This window comes from Priapulus caudatus, unplaced genomic scaffold (assembly GCF_000485595.1).
Source record: "Priapulus caudatus unplaced genomic scaffold, Priapulus_caudatus-5.0.1 Scaffold2063, whole genome shotgun sequence".
Classification (NCBI taxonomy): domain Eukaryota; kingdom Metazoa; phylum Priapulida; class Priapulimorpha; order Priapulimorphida; family Priapulidae; genus Priapulus; species Priapulus caudatus.
The window spans coordinates 23,338-42,997 of NW_014579124.1; the positions used below are offsets into that span (position 1 = coordinate 23,338).

A 19,660-nucleotide genomic window follows, 5' to 3' on the forward strand; every position below is an offset into this window, starting at 1 on the left:
TTTATAATCGCTCTTACCCTTCTATATGTTACCAATGGTTGTGATTGTTGTGGTTGTTCAGGGGGAGTTATAGGCCTAATATTCTTTCTGTACTCTCCTCCCCCCCGCTCTGACGCTCTCCGCTCCACCCCAGCCCCCCTGGCGAGGAACAAACTGTTTGTTGCCGCGAGAGATAGGTGGCAGCAAATCGCTGTGCTGTATTGAGCTCTGTATATATATATGTGCGCCGGTGTTCTTGTGCCTCTGCGAATTTAGGATCATATTCGAACTTGGCTTTCCGCCATTTTCTCTGCGCAAGTTGACAACGATTAAACGTTCTCACTGTTTAACATTTGCCATCGGGCCTGTCGTTCCGAAGGTCAAATTTATTAATTTTATGTGAAATATGTTGACCTCTGTGTTGGGGGCGTCTTGCCGGTCAGTCAGGTTAGCGAACGTGGTGTGACATGTTGCCCATGACGACAAGTAGGAACTGATTGACGTGCACGATGACTCATCGTTGCCCGCGGGCGCATGGCGTCTAGCGTACGTCTAACGCACGATTGTCTGTTATTTTATTATTTTTGTTGTCGATTGGTTTGTGGCGTCGATCTCGCGAGGAGGGCGGCATGTAAGCGTTGTGAGATTGAAGCAGCCTTGCGTCATTTCTCCACGCGTGCGTCTTGGGGAGATTTCGATTTCAATTTGCTGAACGGGTTCTGATGTTTTTAGCAGCCCGCGGCTGAGCGCACGTAACGTTTAGTTTTGTATTTAACTAGCCGGCGCTATATTCGTAAGGCGACACCGGACCAATTTAACGCTTGGTTGCACATATGCCCGTGCTTGAGCGTGTTTATATTTCAGTTGTTCGTACTGGGACGGGGTGCGGCCAGTCCCCGGCGGGGGAGAGCCAAGGAGGAGGGGGGAGGAAAGAGCAGGAGGAGGAGGAGGAGGATGATGAGCAGGAAGGAGGGAGGAGGAGTTGGTGAGTAGTAGGAAGGCATTGCGCAACGAGAGAGACTAAGATTGGAGGAAGATTGATTAGAAAGAAGGCCACATGAGGAGAGAGAGGTAGAGGAGGAGGATGGAGTAATGAGCGGAAGGTATTGGAATGAGAGGTAGAAAGGATCCGCCATTGTATGAAGAGGAGAGATAGGGAGGAGATGATATAGAGGACAGTCATTAGGATGAAGAGGGGGTAGCAGGAAGAAGGCATGAAGTATGAGGGCAAGCGGTCCATTGGATGAGAGGAGCGTAGAGGAGAAGAGGGAATGGTCCATTGGATGAAGAGGAGCGAGTGGATAGCAGTACCAGCAGGGACAGTGGCATCTGGAATGAAGAGGGGGTAGAGGAGAAGGATGAGTATGAGGGAATGGTCATTGGACTGAAGGGAGGTTCCAGAGGAGGAGGGAAGGTCATTGGAATGAAGAGAGGAGGCATGCAGTATGGAGGGAATGGTCATTGGATGAAGAGGGGGTACGTAGGAGAGAGGATGGTACGGAGGTAAGGTCATTGGAGAAAGAGGAGGGCAGAGTTGAGTAGGAGGAAAGGTCATTGGAGGAAGAGGAGGAGGAGGTGGAAAAGGACGTTAGAAGGAATAGTCCATTGGATGAGAGGATGATCAAATTTGGTCAAGGGGAAGGAGGATGAGTAGTCAGGAGTGGGAGGGGAAGAAAGAAGGAGGGAGGAGGAGTTATGAGGGGAAAGAAGAGAGAGTCGGTGATGCAGGAGGAGAGGCGCTCGCAAGATACATTGCGGAGTCACGTGCAGCCTGAGTTTTTTTGTACAGAGATCGCGTGCCTCTCCGAAGAGCCGCGGCTTTCGGAGGTTGTTGTTTTCTTGGTTGTTGACATCGTGTATTTTTTAATTGGCGGTCCTAAGCTTCGTGTACCGCGCGCGATGGTGCTCCCTGGTGTATAAATTTCCGAGTCGGGCGGCATGCATGTTTAAGTATAGGCTGTGCCGATGGATGTGCTCGTAGGGTCTATGTCCCTTTACTCTGTTTTGACCTGGTTCGTTTAGCTATTTCTGACTACCCATACAAACACTAACCCTAATCCTAACCCTAACCTAATCCTAACCATTATATATATTATATATTTATATATTATTATAATATATATTAGTCAGAAATAGCTAAACGAGCGAGGTCAAACAGAGGTCAGGGGGACATAGACCTTATCTGCGATGGTAGTATGTTATTATTATAACAAGAGAATAAACATTGCTTGCTTACTTACTCGATGATCTCATGTCTTCTCTTGAAATTTTGTGTTGTTGCTTTTTCTTGTCGATGATAAATGGTGAACCTTCTGGCAATGAGTAAGTCTGTGTAGAAGAAATGTATTTTACCTTTGATCCCCATAAGTTAGCTTGTGTGAGATGATAATATCAGGAGCGAATAAATAATATTTATTGCTATAATACATAAATAGATTACCTGTACGTAGATTCTTCGATAAAGAATCAAGATATCAGATAATAAATATAAGAAATGGGGATCGAATTCATGGTGAAAATGAGATAATAGAGAAAATGGTCAAGTATCTGAGAAATAAATTACCTAACACAATTCTTTGGGTTTCTTATTACGGTAATAAGCAATACATACATAATAAACAATATGAACATTAATTAAAATGCAGCTGTATGACCAGATAGATGTGCAAAAATATAGCAAAAAAATTCTTTTCCGCTTCTGCCCAGAGATGGCGCGATTGTAAATATGTCCGCGCCCTTGTTATTTAATATCACCATTCGTAAATATAAGTAAACTTTACTGCTTCTTACGACGTCACTCGTTAGTGCAGGATGAGATTCTTCCGCGATCCGCGGAAATCCGCGGATTTGACCAGTCCCAGGGGTCGCTGATTTTGTGACACGTCTAAAATTCGTTGAGAAAAATTGGGAGGAGGGTAACTAATGTAAACAAGTTTAAATTATATATCCTCAAACAGCACGCTCTGGTAGACTGTAGAGTGTAGACAGTAGGCTGACGCGAAGTATTACAGTGGATCTGTTTTTCGCGTAACAGAAAAGAAATCCTTCGTTCACAGGCTGCAGTAGAAGGGCAAATCATTGAGGTAGCTGTCACTAACGACCATGCCTGCACTGGGGGCCGGGTTTTACATGTTGCTGTGTGCATGTTGTGTGAGGCATGACTATGCACAATGATTGTTACATTCGCATTGTGTTTTTTTATTCAAATCTGTGTCGCACGCAAGGCAGCTTAAATCATTTTTTCACGTGTCAAAAGGAACAAACAAACTATAATAGGAAATCCAGGGGCTGAAAATAGGGCAAGGTTTTTTATGTAAATGTCGTAGACATAATGATATTTTTCTGTTTCCACCGTCGCTTGATGGTTTTATCAGCATAATTTAGTCTGTTATAGTTTATGTCTGAAGTAATTACACATATGGTAATATAAGTATGACTAATTATACAATACAAACTGTCTCAGACATAGTGCTATGTTGAGTAAAACAATGCAAGCGCACGGGTGGAAAACGAAAAATTCATTATGTCTAGAACATTTAATAAAAAAAACGTGCCCTATTTTCAGCCCTGATTTCCTATTATAGTTCGTTTGTTCTTTTGAGCAACATTGAAATGTGATTCAAGAGTTCCTATAATGTGTTAGAATAGTTAGAATTGCACCAAATTGCACATCTTAAAAAAAATTACGGGGGAGCATGCCCACGGACCCCTAGCATGGCGATGCACTACGCGCCTCGACATTGTCGCTCTCTGTTTGCTAAGTTAAATTTCAGCTGAAAATTAAATTATCAATCTCATCCTGTTAGTGCTAAAATAAAAACTGGACTTCAACTGGTGGTAACACTAAGAAATGAGAGCTGTTCTCGTATGGTACAATATTTAGATCCTCAAAACCAGAATTAGCTGCAGCGCAACCAGTTGTGAAGGCTGTGTGTTGAGGAAGCGAAGGTAACGGGCAATCCTGCATCACGACGAGTGACGATGTGTTACGCACTCGGCTCCAACTGGTAGCTATGTCTTGGACTAGGTAGGCCACTAACTCTAATCTAAGGTGACTCCGGCTTCATCCTTACGCTATCCCTAACCCTAACCAACATACTAAGGCTGTTAAAAGTTTATCTTGTGTAAAGTAATTTGTAAAGCTTATATTTTAATTATATCAGATGATTTCATGACCTAGGATAATAATAACCAAGATATAACTGAATAAGTGCGCGAAGAGGAGGCCACAATGTAAGGGTGTGCTCATCTACTTTTGTGCGTTTTTCCCGGTGATTTCTAAAATATTGAATTTAAAAATGACTGTAATAAGAATGAATGCGTGGATAATTAATTAAATAAATAAAAATACATCTCTCCCCAACCAGGGTAATGTTTAATTCTTGATATAGGGCCTTACTACCTGCAAACACTGACTACTTACATCAGCGCATTTTCTTTTAAAATGCAGAGACACCCACTTATAAGTGTAGGCCCTACCTAAGCCCTGGTTGTACCTAGTGCTCTTGGTAGGTTGTCAGGACATAGGATATCTAAATTGTGATATCTAATGTTGTGATTATGCTTACGATTCGCTAGTATATGTTTTGGCTGTATGTTACACGCACGTAAGGGAGACAAGCAACTGGAGGCGCTCGAACCGGTTAGAAGATAGACGTGCTGTGTTTCAGAAGAAGGTGACTCGACACTCGCTTACGGTTAGCGGTCGCTCGCATCACTGCAGCGAGGAGAGCTGTTCAGCTGTGGTGACTAATAGTAGCTTCCTACATCAGCCGGCTGTGTATGGGAGATCCTCTTGTTGTTGTAAGATTCCATCGCAGGCGAATTTCAGACACCCACCCAGGAGAGTTTTTCTGTCTCACAGAACTCAGTTGATCACAGAACGTCTGAGGTTAATGTATATTTGTTGAATTAGCATGAAAACTGATTTTTTCATTTTATTTTTATTTTATTCACATATTGCTGTCAGTTGTCATTGATTCCCTAGTTTTTCACTTGGAAGAAAATGTGTTAGACCGGGAAGATGAGAATCTACGCGGATCTGCGGTTTCCCGAGTTTTTTCACTTTTCGAAAATTATCAATTTTGGAAATCGTTCAAATCTGTTGAAAAAAAACTGTAGGGGGTGGTGTACTGCCACCCGCGGACAGTGGAAAATGTCCCCCGGCTAGTGATGCTTTTTTACCATCTGAGGCTCGCCATCCCGCATGACATGACATACGCGTACGCTGATCATCGCAATCAAAACACGTAGCGGCACATCGAGCCGGCAATGCTAAGCGCACGTACGGCGTTTATGAACAAGCTAGTTTTCAAAATTTCTGTGCTTCAGAATGTGTCTGCAAGCATCTAATTAAAAAACAAAACAAAAGTGCTTAGCACCTGCGATGCTCGCAATATAGCGCTTTGCGCTTTCACCAGTGTAGAAAATAATCCTGGATTTCGGTCTTCGGGCCGTTCTCGTCTCTGTAGTATGCGTATATGTGTTATTTAATGTAGTTGTTTTCTGTTCGCATAGGTCACTGCCAGCAGGGAAATGCTACAACAACCCCAGGAACGGTGCCAGTCTTGCTGAACAAAAACCTCACTGGAAAAGTCATTACTCAAGTTGCGTGTGGAAGTTATCACTCTCTGGTTTTAACTCAAGAAGGAGAGGTAGTTATACTCACATACCAACCTATGTACTCATATATTTCATTCCGTTCATTCCAGCACTTAAAACTTAAATTTGTATTAGAAATTGTTATACTGCAAATATTCAGTTTACTGTCGCTATATATTGTAGGTGCATACCTGGAAAAGTATGATACATAACTTAATGACATATAGTTCAGGGAATATAATTTCACACAAATTGTTGCGACATATATCACAGTACATTTTCAACAAAACTAAAATATCGTACTGAAATATAGATTCTTCGGTACATAGTGGTAGTATAAAAGAGCCGCATATGTACATATATATAACATAACGACATGTATGTGCATGTATATATACTGTTGCGCAATATGTGAGTATGGTGTTTTGCATCTATAGCTGTATGCGTGGGGACAGAACAACTGTGGCCAAGTGGGATCAGGGTCGACTCCAAACCAGCCAACACCTTTTAAAGTCACCTCAGGGATAGGCAAGTAACGTATATACTAGTAATTAATACAGAGAAGAAGTGTTGTGCATCAGGGCCATAATAAAAATATTGTTTGTTTGCCCTCACCCGACCGACCCGCCAAAAAGGGGCCGAGTCAATTTTATTGATCTTTTTTTTTCTTTTTTTAACAAATTGTATCACTGTACATTATATAAATCTGTATGCAATACATTATGTACCAATCAAAGGAAACGTTCTACATAAAAGGTATCTCCACACAAGCACACCCGAGCATGTAGACACCACGCTGAATTTGTAAAAAGACCCCCGCCCTCAAAAAAAGAAAGAAGAAAAGCCGACCTACCTACCCAAAATTTTCAGCCTAGGTCGGGTGAGGGCAAACAAAGATTTTTTTAATTGTGGCCTCAGTTAGCCACGATTCGTCTGTGGAGCGGGAGGGGGCAGCGAGGATTGTTGCTGCTCAGTGCAATTATGTGCAATTATTGCGCAGATATGAGGACGTTAACGAACTCCATAATAATATCTACAATGATGATAATGAAGATGATGATGAAGATGGTGATAATGATACTGATGTTGATTATGATGAAGCTGCTGCTGATGATGACGATGATGACAATAATAATGATGATGACAATAATAATGATGATGATGATAATGACGGTATCATGCTGATAATAATGGTGATGATGATGATGATAATGATGATGGTATCATGGCTAATGATGCTGTTTCCATGTAGGTGCGCGGCGTGTGGTGCAGATAGCATGTGGCCAAACATCATCCGTTTGTGTACTCGACAATGGTGAGGTAAATATACTATCTGCCCAGCGTTGTCTATGTGCAGCAAACACTGCCTAACCCCAAGGCATTGATTCTGTGTCGAATGCGATGATACAAGTGCCGTATGATATACATGGGGGTCTGTGAGTTATAATCATCATCGGTCAAATGATTTCCTACATAGCTTAAATGTTCGCAGATCAAAACTCGATTGGTGCACGCACGCACATGCTCGTAGGCGATGTTCGTGTGCGTAATGTCAACAGAATGTTGCTTTAAACTCCGCCTATTTATAACTTGATGAGTCTCTTTCTATTTTTTATGTATGCATAGTTGTGCTTCAGTCTGTTCTAGGTGTTTAGCAGTACTGCGTCTCCGGTTTTTAATTATAGTGTTTCTTTGTGGATAACATATCTGGGAATCGACGATGGTAATGCATAGGTGGTGTGCTTGCAGGTGTTTGGCTGGGGCTACAACGGCAATGGACAGTTGGGACTAGGTAACACCTCAAACCAATACAATCCATGTCAAGTGGGAGGACTAGCTCATGTTGTGGTGTCAAAGGTAGATCTCCAAACCCCCCTAACCCAACAATCGTGCATTAGTATAAACGTGAGAATTGTTTTTCTTTTAGTCTTGGCCTTGCTGATGGGAACTCGTACAGGAGCAGATGCTTTTACAGGTCAACTATTTGTTTACAGGTTACTTGCGGATATGCCCATACAATGGCGCTCACAGACGGAGGGGATCTCTATGCGTGGGGTGCGAATTCGTATGGACAGTTGGGCACAGGGAACAAGGCAACCAGCCCCAATCCAGTGTCTGTCGGTAGTAAGAAGGGCAGGTTGGTGTATATTCAAGAATAATCGTTTCTAATAAGCACAAATCTCACGATACAATATCCCGATTTCGATGTAATCATGTTTTTCGTATATGCAAATTAACTACCCATCATAGTAATTATTGTCGATATTTTCATGAATGATCTGTGGCAAAAATTTATAACTGAGAATAATGCTGCAACCTATCGTTGTTCTGTTAACATCCAGGGGGCCGTTGTCAGAAACATTGTAAAGTTAATGCTAAGATAACACTTACGACTAATGTTAATGTTACATTGAGGGGGGCGTTGACAGAAACACATCGCAGCTATTAGAAAACTTACGATAACAGGAACTTCATCACAAGGCTGCTGATTGGATGAGAATCGATCACAAAATTCAAATTCATACACATTTATTGTATATCACAGCAATTTATGCATATTATGATGGCTAACCACATATAAATAATATTTGATGAAAAATGACGCGGTCATGAATTTATTCTGCACAACAAGACAAATTCTCACACTGTAACACGAGACGCGAGAATAGTGCCAAGTGGCAAAGTCATTTAAAACAAGAGAAAAAATGGCATACGCCATTTGTAAATGTTTCGTTTTGTTTTATGATCGGTAGATAATTAATGTTTTTGACGTGTTTTTAAAGAATAAACACATTTACTTATTATTATAAATATAATATCACTATAATTGTAATTCGTAGTGTAAATGTGTTATTTTCATTTTAATATTTAAAGTTACGAGAGGGTTCTGTGGCTCTCGTAATGTTGAGAGGGATATTTCGAGGATTTTTCATTCTCGTAATTTTGCGATGTTTCTGTCAACGGTTTACGAGTGGAAGTTAATGTTAAGACTAATGTTAAGACTAATTTTGTTTCTGACAACGGGCCCCAGGGTGGTAACCCTTGCCTTACTGCACCACACCCCCTGGAGTTGTCTTCTGTTATTCTTCTACAATGCACACTAGAGGTGACCCTAACTTACTTCCACAACACCCTGTGGTGGTAACCCTATCATCTTTTCACATTGCCACCTGGTGGTGACCCCAACGGTGCTTCCACAACACCTAGTGGTGCCCTCTGCTATACTTCTACGACCCCCCTGGTGGCGACACCCACCATGCTTCCATGACGTCCCCCTGGTGGCGACACCCACCATGCTTCCATGATGTCCCCCTGGTGGTGACACCCACCATGCTTCCATGATTGTCCCCTTCGTGGCGACACCCACCATGCTTCCATGATGTCCCCCTGGTGGTGACCCCTGCCCTACTCCCATGACTGCTCCCGGTGCTGACCACTGGTGTACTTCTGCAATGCCCCCTGGTGGTGACCCCTGTGCATCGTGATTCGCAGGTTCGTGGACATTGCGGTCGCCGTCGCACTACACGCACATTTCGGCAGCGATCACGCACTCCGGCATGGTGTACATGTGGGGCCAGTGTCGCGGGCAGTCGATCACCGAGCCAACAGAGACGTTCTTCTCATGCCTGGACGACGTGTTTGCGTGCTACGCCGTGCCTGCCGTCACGTTCAGGGCTCTGAAGATAGGTGAGCAACAGCGCCAAACTCCACGGCCATGTGGCAGTGGTATCCTGAGTTGTACGAAGGGGGCGCCGCATGCAGTTTGTAACAGCGCGTGCATGAATGTTATATTGGTGCTGGTGGTGGGGGAGAGGGAGTAACCTCATTCTGATATATGTATAGGCTGTACATTACATACACGTTCTCATTTCAACATTGTTAGTGTACTTACTCCTGATGATAGGTTATGTGTTATCTGTTATGTGGTGAGCAGTGAGTGAGTGAGTGTGTATGTGTGTGTGTGTGTAGGGTTACTGAAGGCGAATACAAAAAAAGTGTTCTCTATAAACAGACATTGAACCTACAGGTGTACCTAAGGTTGAATTAAATTTGTGGGAGTCGTATACGCCTAATTATGTGTCGTGTTCATGAATGTTACTGTAAATAACAGAGCATCACTTGTTGTTGTGCATGCATACGTGATTAACTCCCGTTATTCGTAAGGCCTCGTAGAGAAAAGTAAGGTTAGAATAAGGAATATAATAAGGTTTGTTCACTTGTAGTTTTCGAATGTTTTAGTGTTGGTTCACGGTAGGGAAGATTTCTAGATGTCTTGATCTCAAACAAAGTGTCATGATTATTGATTTTTGTCTGTGAAAGGAACGTACATAATTCAATGGCTGTGCGTGAACCTGCATTTATATTAGATCTTAGTGTAGCTCTAGAGGTTTTATTAATTATTGTCTTGACAGTATTATGCCTATGAGTAGAAGTGTCAGGAAAGATGAGATTAGGACTAAAGTTCTTTCTGTTAACTAGCTGCAGACTCTTTAGTCTCACAGCCACATCTTCAGTCTTGCAGCCTGACCTGGCTACAAAATGCATGGCGGACATCGCGGTTAAATTCGTGTATGCAGGTTTCTTACGAAACCTCCGAGTGTAGCTGTTTGCATCATATGTTACCTGACTAATGTAATATGCGTTGTTTTTTTTGGCAGAGCACACAGATCACATGTCAGTCGCTCAGTCGGTGGCCATGTCGTTTGATGACCCGGTCAGTGTTGTATTAGTTATATATACGTGATAAACGTTCATAATGCAGACTTACTTAAACGACAATTATCAACTTAAATTGGCCTAATTGCTTCACTTATCTTGTATAGCACAAGGGTAAATTAATTATTAGCAAAGTTTAGTGTTTCGGTGCCTAATTCATTTTTCCCGTTTACCATGACATGTATAGTAAATCATAGTATTTCTGATTATATGTAGAAATTCGTATTCAGATACTTTTCTTTATGAAACGCGTGTATCAGAATTCCATCATATTCTGCCATACTTTCTGTAAGCATTCCGACAATGCGGTGTATTTCATCTGTGTGTTTGTTCACAGGCGACCAGTGATGTGAAGATTCAATTGGAAGGGGAAAATCATTCATGTTCACAAGGTCGTACTGAAGATTAGGTGTGTGTATCACGTCGAATTCGTCTCTTATTCACTTGACCCTAGATCTTACTCACAGTTGATTACATTAATTATTGATTTATTTGATCTCATTGATTGTTTTCCGGTGACCAGTGACCGGTTTACCTCACATTTACCTGGTTAATGTTGTAATTACGTAAAGTTGCCTTAACATCAATCTGATTAATGGTTTAATTTATCAAAATTACACTAACGTCGGCCTGATTAATGCTATCTCGACCACACAATGGTGGTCGTATCTGCCTCATACATGAGAGTAATTATGATCCACAAGTGTGAAGCTAATACCACTTAATAATATCCTCTTTTAGGTGTGAACATTTTCGATCTATGTTTCAATCTCACTGGGAGCAGGATGGAAAAGAGTGAGTACCACCTATTTCACATCGAGCAAAAATGAGGAGCTATTGTTAATAATAATGTACTATTTGTGATAATAAGAAAGAAACATTTTTGCTTCGACTCTTGACTTGTTGCATGTATTATAGAACAAACGTTTCTCGATGTATCAACCATCTTCCACCTCTTTCTCTGCTTGCTGTTGGATATACTTGCACCTCGTTCAATCGTCTTCATTCCACCGTAAATTGCATGTATCACCCACAGATACACATCACTGATGTTCACTCTTCCGTTTCTCCCACAAAATTGTTGATTGGTTGCCATATTTCAGCGTAATTGAGATATCACAGTTCACATATCCAGTGTACAGGGCCTTCCTGCAGTTCTTGTACACAGACAGGATAAACCTGTCACCGGAGCATGCTATAGGTATTACATTTTGTGAAGTAATATAGTTTTACATACCCGCACATCATTGTTACTTTTATTTATTGTCCTGCTTGTTGACTTGCTGCAATTTTACATCTATAATTATTGGTTTCCAATCTGTGTTGGTAAAATTGTGAGTTTATAACCGTAGCAACATACCTCAGATGAGCCCAGTGGCTCTGCAGCTCTTGTTTATTGTCCTGGTTTGTTGACTTGCTGCAATTTTATATCTATATTGGGTCCAATCTGTGTTGGTAATTTGCGTGACTTTGTTTAGCAATAGGATATGAGAGAGAACAGTCTTTCGATCAAGTAGCCAAGAATTTTTATGTGAATCTTTAGGTAAAACCCATTTTTTATGCAAATGTAAAAGATATTTTTTGGTCACTGAACATCTCATTTCGATATAATTTTAGTTTTGGTTGTGATTTATTTTGGTGGTTTTGGTTATTACATTATAAATTATGTACTATTGCAGGTTTGCTGGACTTAGCTAACTCGTACTTGGAGAGACAGTTGAAAGCTTTGTGTGAGCGAACCATCAAGCAAGGAATCACCGTGGAGAATGCTGCCATGCTGTACGCTGCCTGCCCGCATATGTGAAGCAAAGGTACTAAATGGCAATAGTGACTGTTTGCCTATTCTGCACCCTGTTCCTCATCTTCCAGCAAAGACTACTACCTAGATCTGCTAACGCTGAACTACTACCACTGCTCTATCTGTCTGCTTTATTTAAATGCTCTTCTGTTTTTCGTGAGTTACAGGAACTCGAGGAGTTTTGCCTGCGATTCGCACTCAATCACATGACTGCCGTCACCCAATCAGAGGCGTTCACTGAACTTGACGAGGCAACGCTAAAACGCTTCATACAGCGCGCCGCCACGCAGGGAGCCTTCAAAATACTGATGCCTAGGTGGCAGCACCGTCCACTGTGCTCTCTCTGAACGTGAGCCATATATTATTTGTTGATGTGTGAATGTCATACACAAATGTACCAATATCATACAAATATCATGTATAAATGTAAATGTATCTTACAGAAGTCGTGTACGAATGTTTGAATATCACACGAATGTCATGCGTTCAGTCATACCTTCTTGTATTGCTGACAAATAACCGGTGTATTATGGGATTAAAAAAGCAAACAGAAAAAATGGACCAGGAGTCTTCTGGGAACAGAATCCAACTTGATATATCTGTAACTTGCATCCCTGTGCTCCTACGCTGGGAGGAGTAGCAGATGCTGCATGTAGGGACAGGTTATTATTGTTCTTTTGAAGGGCAGTTGTTGTTTGATGCGCCTGTTCGAATGGCATTGGTAGTTAATAGAAATGATTGTCAGGCAAATAACGTTGTTAGTAGGTACGATGGTATGTGAATAATTTAGTTGTGGGTATGCTAAACGCTTGCGTGAATGTACACATGCGTTAAAATTATAAGTTTGACATAAATGATAACATGATTCTAAAACATATCTCTCACTGCTAATGTATTATGATGTCGATCTACAGCTACAGACTGTGTATAGTTTGTATTTTCTATTTGTGAGCAGTTGATTCCACTATTGTATTTTTGATCTAATGCATTGAACATTTGTAAAACTTTATCATCTGATCACGAGTAAGATCATATAAGATAAGATGGTATAAAGATGAGTAATTATTAGTTGAGTTGTATTTATCTTTCTTTTGATCTCACTTATTATAAAATGGCAAGCTTTCCATGCTGGATGTATTTTGTTTGTCTTATTTTTGTACGTAGCAGTTGGTTGAAGATGATTGTTTGATAGAGCAATAGTGATTATATCAGTGGCCTGATGAGATGAAGTGTATAGTTAACCTCATAACCTCATAAATAGTCGTCTTCAAAATTCCTAGGGACTATAACGAAGACGGAGAGATAAGTTGATCAAATCCATAGATCAACACTGCGGATCGTAGTGGAAAAAGCTGCAAATTTGCAATTTGCCAAATAAGAAGGGAGAGAATTCCAATATGGAATGACAGAAAAAAAGAAGCTAAACTTAAAAGGATCCTTAGAAGATGGCACATGCCGAAAGCAATGATCACGCTCAGAGTGCATCGAACAGGCTCCATCAAGATAGGCTTAGTGTTAGCACTAGGCACAGGCACAGGCACTTCTCAATAAAATAAAAATAAAGGTAAATAAACACGAAGCATCGATGACTCCAGTGTGATGACTTATGATGCCATTAACTTCATCACCACTAAGCAAAACTTCATAACAATCTCCTTTTCCGTCCTTTATTTGCTTTCATTTCAGGTTTAATTATTATTATTATTATTATTATAACACAATTGGACAGTAAAAAGCAGGTAGACATTGAGCATCTTCTTTAGAAATACCAATGCATTTACAGTGAAGCCATTGTTCACACTTGTGGCAGAATATCCTTCAGATGCCGACCATTGCATCGTGCGCATATTTCTTTTTCTTCAGTTGTAGCCATAATTTTACAGTGGCCCTTTACTTCTTCAAAAATTCTTTTTCTGAGCTGCATCACATCTCTGTCTGCCGTCAGTGATCTGTTTTTTAGAAGTTGCGCAGCATAGTGGCACACAAATGCCCCGCAACTAGAAGAATCCTCCTGGAGTTAGTGTGGTGGGCATGTCAGTGTCCATTCCACCACATCTATCTTCGTTTTCTCTTTCAGGAAAGCTATTGTCATGGAGAATGCTCGGGGAGAAGACGAGGCATCTGTGCTCTCCAGTGGATCCAAGTATAATATGAGTCGCTCCTTCATGGATATGGCCACCAGCACCCAGTGGTCACTGGTCACTGGGGCCAGAATCACTGAAGCGGCACTCATGCCATCTTTACGGTCTGCCCAGAGCATTCCAGTTGGCTGACCCCTCGCTCGCGGACGCGCTTGAATTCTACTCGGTCTACGACCATGCGTCGGACTACGCCGAGCTCGCGTGCTACTCCAGCCTGCTCTACAAGCTGCTCAAGTTCTTCGAGTCGGACTTTGAGCGCAAGTCGAAGATGCACAAGCGGCGCGTCGACACGCCGCGGGGAGTGTTCGGCGAGCTCCACCCCTGCACCACTACCTGCTCGTCTGCCGGCAGCTGACGTACGTAATCGCTGAGGCGTACGGCGAGATGCTCGACATCAAGATGGCGATTGTCGAGGAGCAGCAGACGATGCCATCGCCGCACGCTGTCAGGAAGATCAACCTGCTCTGCGCCGAGTGCATTTGCAATTTCGAATTGTTCCTCGAGCTGTGGCTCGCAGGGAGATTTGAATCCGATCTGCTGCTGATAGCGGATTGGCGTGCGTGCGTGGTATGGGGGCATGCCAGCTGTATTGCCGGCATGCTGGGTAATGTTTAATTCTTGATATACCTGCAACGCTGACTACTACAATCACCGATTTTCTTATAAAATGCAGAAAATATAAAGTGTACCTAAAATGTTGTGCTTCCTTGGTAATTGCCAGACCTAGGATATCTAAATTGTGATATCTAACCTGTGATTATGCTTACGTCTCGCTATATGTTTTGGCTTATGTTACACGCACGCAGGAGACAGCACTGGAGGCCTCGAACCGAAGAAGATAGACGTGCTGTGTCAGCAGAAGGTGATCGACATCGCTTACGGTAGCGGCCCTCACGTCCTCGCCATCACTGAGCGAGGAGAGCTGTTCAGCTGGGGTGACAATAGTAAGCTTCCTACATCAGCGCTGTGTATGGGAGATCCTCTTGTTGTCTGTACATCCCATCGGAGTGTTATCAGAACCACACCCAGGAGAGTTTTTCTGTCTCACAGACAGTTGATCCACAGAACGTCTGAAGTTAATCGTACATTTGTTGATTAGCCATGAAACTGATTTATTTATTTTATTTTATTTTATTCACAATATTGCTGTCAGTGTCTTGTATCCCTAGTTTTACTTGAGAAAATGTAGTAGCCGAGATGAGAATCTCTCGCGGATCTGCGTTTTTCACTTTCGGAAATTATCAATTTTCGAAATCGTTCAAATCTGTTGAGAAAACTGTAAGCGTAACTATAACTGTTGCGGACAGTGGGAAAATGTCCCACGGCTAGTGATGCTTTTTTACCATCTGAGCTCGCCATCCTGCGACCGACAAATGTACTATTTATTCGCGCACTGCGCTGCAATGCGTGCGCAATGGCGGCGTTCATGAACAAGCTAGTTTTCAAAATTGCTGTGCCTCAGAATGTGTCTGCAAGCATCTAATTAAAAAAATAGTGCTTAGCACCTGCGATGCTCGCAATATAGCGCTTTGCGCTATTCCACCAGTAGGTAGAAATATATCCCGCGGATTTCGTCTGGGGCCGTTCTCGTCTCTGTAGTATGCGTGTATGTGTTATTTAATGTAGTTGTTTTCTGTTCGCATAGGTTACTGCCAGCTGGGAAATGCTACAACAACCCCAGGAACGGTGCCAGTCTTGCTGAACACAAACCTCATTGGAAAAGTCATTACTCAAGTTGCGTGTGGAAGTCATCACTCTCTGGTTTTAACTCAAGAAGGAGAGGTAGTTATACTTACATATCAACCTATGTACTCATATATTTCATTCCGTTCATTCCAACACTTAAAACATAAATATTCGAAATTGTTATACTGCAAATATTCAGTTTACTGTCGCTATATATTGTAGGTGCATACCTGGAAAAGTATGATACATAACTTAATGACATATAGTTCAGGGAATATAATTTCACACAAATTGTTGCGACATATATCACAGTACATTTTCAACAAAACTAAAATATCGTACTGAAATAAAGATTCATCGGTACATAGTGGTAGTATAACAGAGCCGCATATGTACATATATATAACATAACGACATGTATGTGCATGTATATATACTGTTGCGCAATATGTGAGTATGGTGTTTTGCGTCTATAGGTGTATGCCTGGGGACAGAACAACTGTGGCCAAGTGGGATCAGGGTCGACTGCAAACCAGCCAACACCTTTTAAAGTCACCCCAGGCAAGTAACGTATATACTATAGTAATTAATACAGAGACGAAGTGTTATGGGCATCAGGGCCATAATAAAAAATATGTAATGTTTACCCTCACGATCGACCCGCCAAAAGGGGCCTGACTCAAGAAATGTTATTGATCTTTTTTTTTTTCTTTTTAACAAATTGTATCAGTTGCTACATTATATAAATCTGTGGCAAATACATTATATGATTTACCAAGCAAAAAGAAACATTCCAACATAAAAGGTATCTCCACACAATGCACACCGAGCAGTGTGAGACACCATCTGAACTCTTGTAAGAAACGACCCCGCCCTCAAAAAAAAAGAAAGCAAAAGCCGACCTATATACCTACCCAAAATTTTCAGCCAGGGTGGGTGAGGGCAAGACAAACTATTTTTTTTGACATTGTGGCCTCAGTTTAGCACGATTTCGTCTGTGGAGACGGGAGGGGGGCAGCGAGGATTGTCTGCTGCGTCAGACTGCAATTATGTGCAATTTATGCAAGATACTTGGCGCAGCATATGAGGACGTTAACGAACTCACATACTAATACGTACAATGATGATATGAAGATTGATGTTGATGATGCATGATGAAGATGGTGTAATGATACTGATGTTGATTTCATGTATGTAAGCTGCTGCTGCTGATTGATTAATGACAAAAGTTGATGTGATGATGATGATGATGATAATGATGATATCATACTGATATGATGATAATGATGATGGTATCATGCTAATGATGCTGTTCATGTAGGCTGCGCGGCGTCTGGTGCAGTATAGCATGAGGCCAACACATCATCCTTTGATGTACTCTTCACAATAATTGAGGTCTAAATATTACTATCTGCCCTCAGCTGTTGTCTTGCTGCAGACAAAACACTTGCCTAACCCCAAGGGCATTGATTCTCCTGCTGTCGAATGCGATGATTACACAGTGGCCGTATGAGTATACATGGGGTCTGGTAAGTTATAATCATTGATCGGTCAAATGATTTCCTACATAGACTTAATGTCGCAAGCATCAAAACTCGATTGAGTGCACGCATGCCACATGCTCGTAGCGCGATGATTTCGTGTGCGTAATGTCAACGAAGTGTTGCTCTTAAACTCCGCCTATTGTATAACTTGATGAGTCTCTTTCTATTTTTATGTATGCGCATAGGTTGTGCTTCAGTGTGTCTAGGTGTTTAGTCAGTACTGACGTGTTCGGTTTTAGGCTCATCTGACGTCCATCAGATGCAGCTTGTAGCAATCGCAAGCATCGTCCGTTTGTCGGCCGTCCGTCCGTGCAGTGCCGTCCACAGTTGGCACAAATCTTAACCGCTCAACGTATGTGGTCACGATATTCAGGACGGGGGGAGGGGGCGATAATCCGAAAACGAGTTGGGCATGTCGAAGTGGGGGGTCAAAGCGTCAAAGGTTCAAAAGACGGTGATATTTAAGAAGGGGGACATTCCCTCCTTAACTTAAGGTACTAGGGAGAAATGCAGAATTGCGCGCACAAATCTAACGGCCTCGACCTAGGCTCGTGAGTATCGGTGTATTATAGACGATGGATGGTAGGAAAAGGCCATCACTGGTGCCGAAAATTGGAGGTCACCAGGTCACAAAGGTCATGGGGGCACAGGCAGATATTTATGACAATTTCTGAGGACATGCCGTCTGACGGCAGCAATTGTAACAAACTTTTTTGTTTCAGCCGGTGACCTAGTTTTTATGCGCTTTATTGAATAGGACATGAAATGTGCTTCCACTGACGTGCGAAGAGCATAGTGTCGGATAACCTTTGACCCTCACAGACTGAGGGTTAAACATGCGATTTGTTGAACTGTTAACAAAGGACTGAACTGTGGTTTGATGGTACTTGTGTGATCGTGGAGAAGACTAAATTTCACAGTGAAATTCTGTTGCATGCCAAACTTACTTGAAACAATGTTTACGCGCCTTAAATCATATATGAACTTCATTCTCTATATGAGATTCTGTACGTGGGAATACATGTCAATAGCACTTACGGCAAACGTCTGCTTTTTGATTAAGGCCAACTATAAATAGTGACTACTCGCAGTGTGGTGGTGATAGCCATGGCTGATCATATCACAGCATAGGCTAAACGCTAAACTGGTACTCGCTCCCACCTCGACTTATCGCCCCACGAGTAACTAAGCGCCAGAGCGTGGGACCGGGTACCAGTCTACGTAATAAGATGCAGTATGCACGCCATCTATCGGAACAGAGTGAGAGAAGTCCGGCAGGAAGTAAAATGATATATTGCGCTCAAAAGATGCCCAGAAAGAATTACTTTCTTAACTTCATGTTTAATCATCTTGAGGATAAAGTAATTGCAGAATTGATCGTCAAACCACCAATGAAAATTTGCCAGTTTTGTTACTGTCCTTAGGCATGGCTCGTCTCCGTCAAACGCTTACGTAGTGTGCAATGTCGGGAAAATTAAATGGTGGAGCATGCTGGCTTGCAGAGCTGATGCGGTGACTGTCAGTCGAAATGTGTTAATCCTCCTCTACGAATTGACAAGAAAGCTGTACATTACTAACGTGCCGTCTACCTTACCTCTGGGCCCGGCATCTTCGTCGTAAGTTTTGGACCGCTCGGANAGTGGTTATGTTTGACTGGCTCGACCTATGCAAAACCAAGCACCCAGCTAAGGCTGTTAAAAGTTTATCTTGTACTTTGTAGGTAAAGTAATTTGTAAAGCTTATATTTATAATTATATTCAGATTGATTCAGACCTAGGATATAATAACCAAGATATAACGAATAAGTGGGAAGAAGGAGCCCCACAATGTAAGGGTGTGCTCATCATACTTTTTGTGCGTTTTTCCTGGGTGATTATCTAAAATATTGAATTTAAAAATGACTGTAATAAGAATGAATGCGTGGATAAAAATACATCTCTCCCCAACCAGGGTAATGTTTAATTCTTGATATAGGCCTACTACCTGCAACACTGACTACTATACAATCACCGATTTTCTTTTAAAATGCAGAGAATATAATTAGTGTACCTAAAGCCTGGTTGTACCTAGTGCCCTCTTGGTAGTTGTCAGACATAGGATATAGATCTAAATTGTGATATCTAATTTGTGATTATGCTCACGTCGGTTCAAGGATAGAGAACATGTATCCCAATAAAACCAATGTCATTTACATC

The 19,660-nt window shown here is 41.9% G+C and overlaps 3 protein-coding genes across 3 annotated transcripts; all 3 read left to right on the plus strand.

The window, feature by feature from the left end:
* Positions 1–1,701: 1,701 nt before the first annotated feature.
* On the plus strand, positions 1,702–12,441 carry LOC106818157 (RCC1 and BTB domain-containing protein 1-like). The gene is given in 15 exon segments (XM_014822881.1): positions 1,702–1,806; positions 4,650–4,734; positions 5,497–5,633; positions 6,018–6,108; positions 6,833–6,900; positions 7,330–7,437; positions 7,575–7,734; positions 9,094–9,267; positions 10,239–10,294; positions 10,634–10,663; positions 10,665–10,705; positions 11,038–11,091; positions 11,400–11,497; positions 11,976–12,083; positions 12,239–12,441. Coding segments are annotated over 15 exon segments (1,518 nt in total).
* On the plus strand, positions 3,967–17,273 carry LOC106818158 (RCC1 and BTB domain-containing protein 1-like). Its single transcript, XM_014822882.1, has 5 exons — positions 3,967–4,006; positions 15,042–15,317; positions 15,881–16,017; positions 16,398–16,486; positions 17,243–17,273. The coding sequence occupies exons 2-5, from the start codon at positions 15,206–15,208 to the stop codon at positions 17,271–17,273; spliced, it is 369 nt and encodes a 122-aa protein (XP_014678368.1). The 5' UTR covers positions 3,967–4,006; positions 15,042–15,205.
* Positions 13,511–14,687, plus strand: LOC106818159. Its single transcript, XM_014822883.1, has 3 exons — positions 13,511–13,658; positions 14,172–14,358; positions 14,393–14,687. The coding sequence occupies exons 2-3, from the start codon at positions 14,185–14,187 to the stop codon at positions 14,588–14,590; spliced, it is 372 nt and encodes a 123-aa protein (XP_014678369.1). The 5' UTR covers positions 13,511–13,658; positions 14,172–14,184; the 3' UTR covers positions 14,591–14,687.
* Positions 17,274–19,660: the final 2,387 nt, after the last annotated feature.

Bases quoted from the DNA above. Each gene is read 5' to 3' on its own strand.
- LOC106818159 (XM_014822883.1), top strand. From the start codon at position 14,185: ATGGAGAATGCTCGGGGAGAAGACGAGGCATCTGTGCTCTCCAGTGGA. The intron at 14,359-14,392 runs GTTGGCTGACCC...GACGCGCTTGAA, and splicing joins GGTCTGCCCAGAGCATTCCA to TTCTACTCGGTCTACGACCA.
- LOC106818158 (XM_014822882.1), top strand. From the start codon at position 15,206: ATGGGAGATCCTCTTGTTGTCTGTACATCCCATCGGAGTGTTATCAGA. The intron at 16,018-16,397 runs GTAGTTATACTT...TTGCGTCTATAG, and splicing joins TTTTAACTCAAGAAGGAGAG to GTGTATGCCTGGGGACAGAA. The intron at 16,487-17,242 runs GTAACGTATATA...CTGTTCATGTAG, and splicing joins TTTAAAGTCACCCCAGGCAA to GCTGCGCGGCGTCTGGTGCA.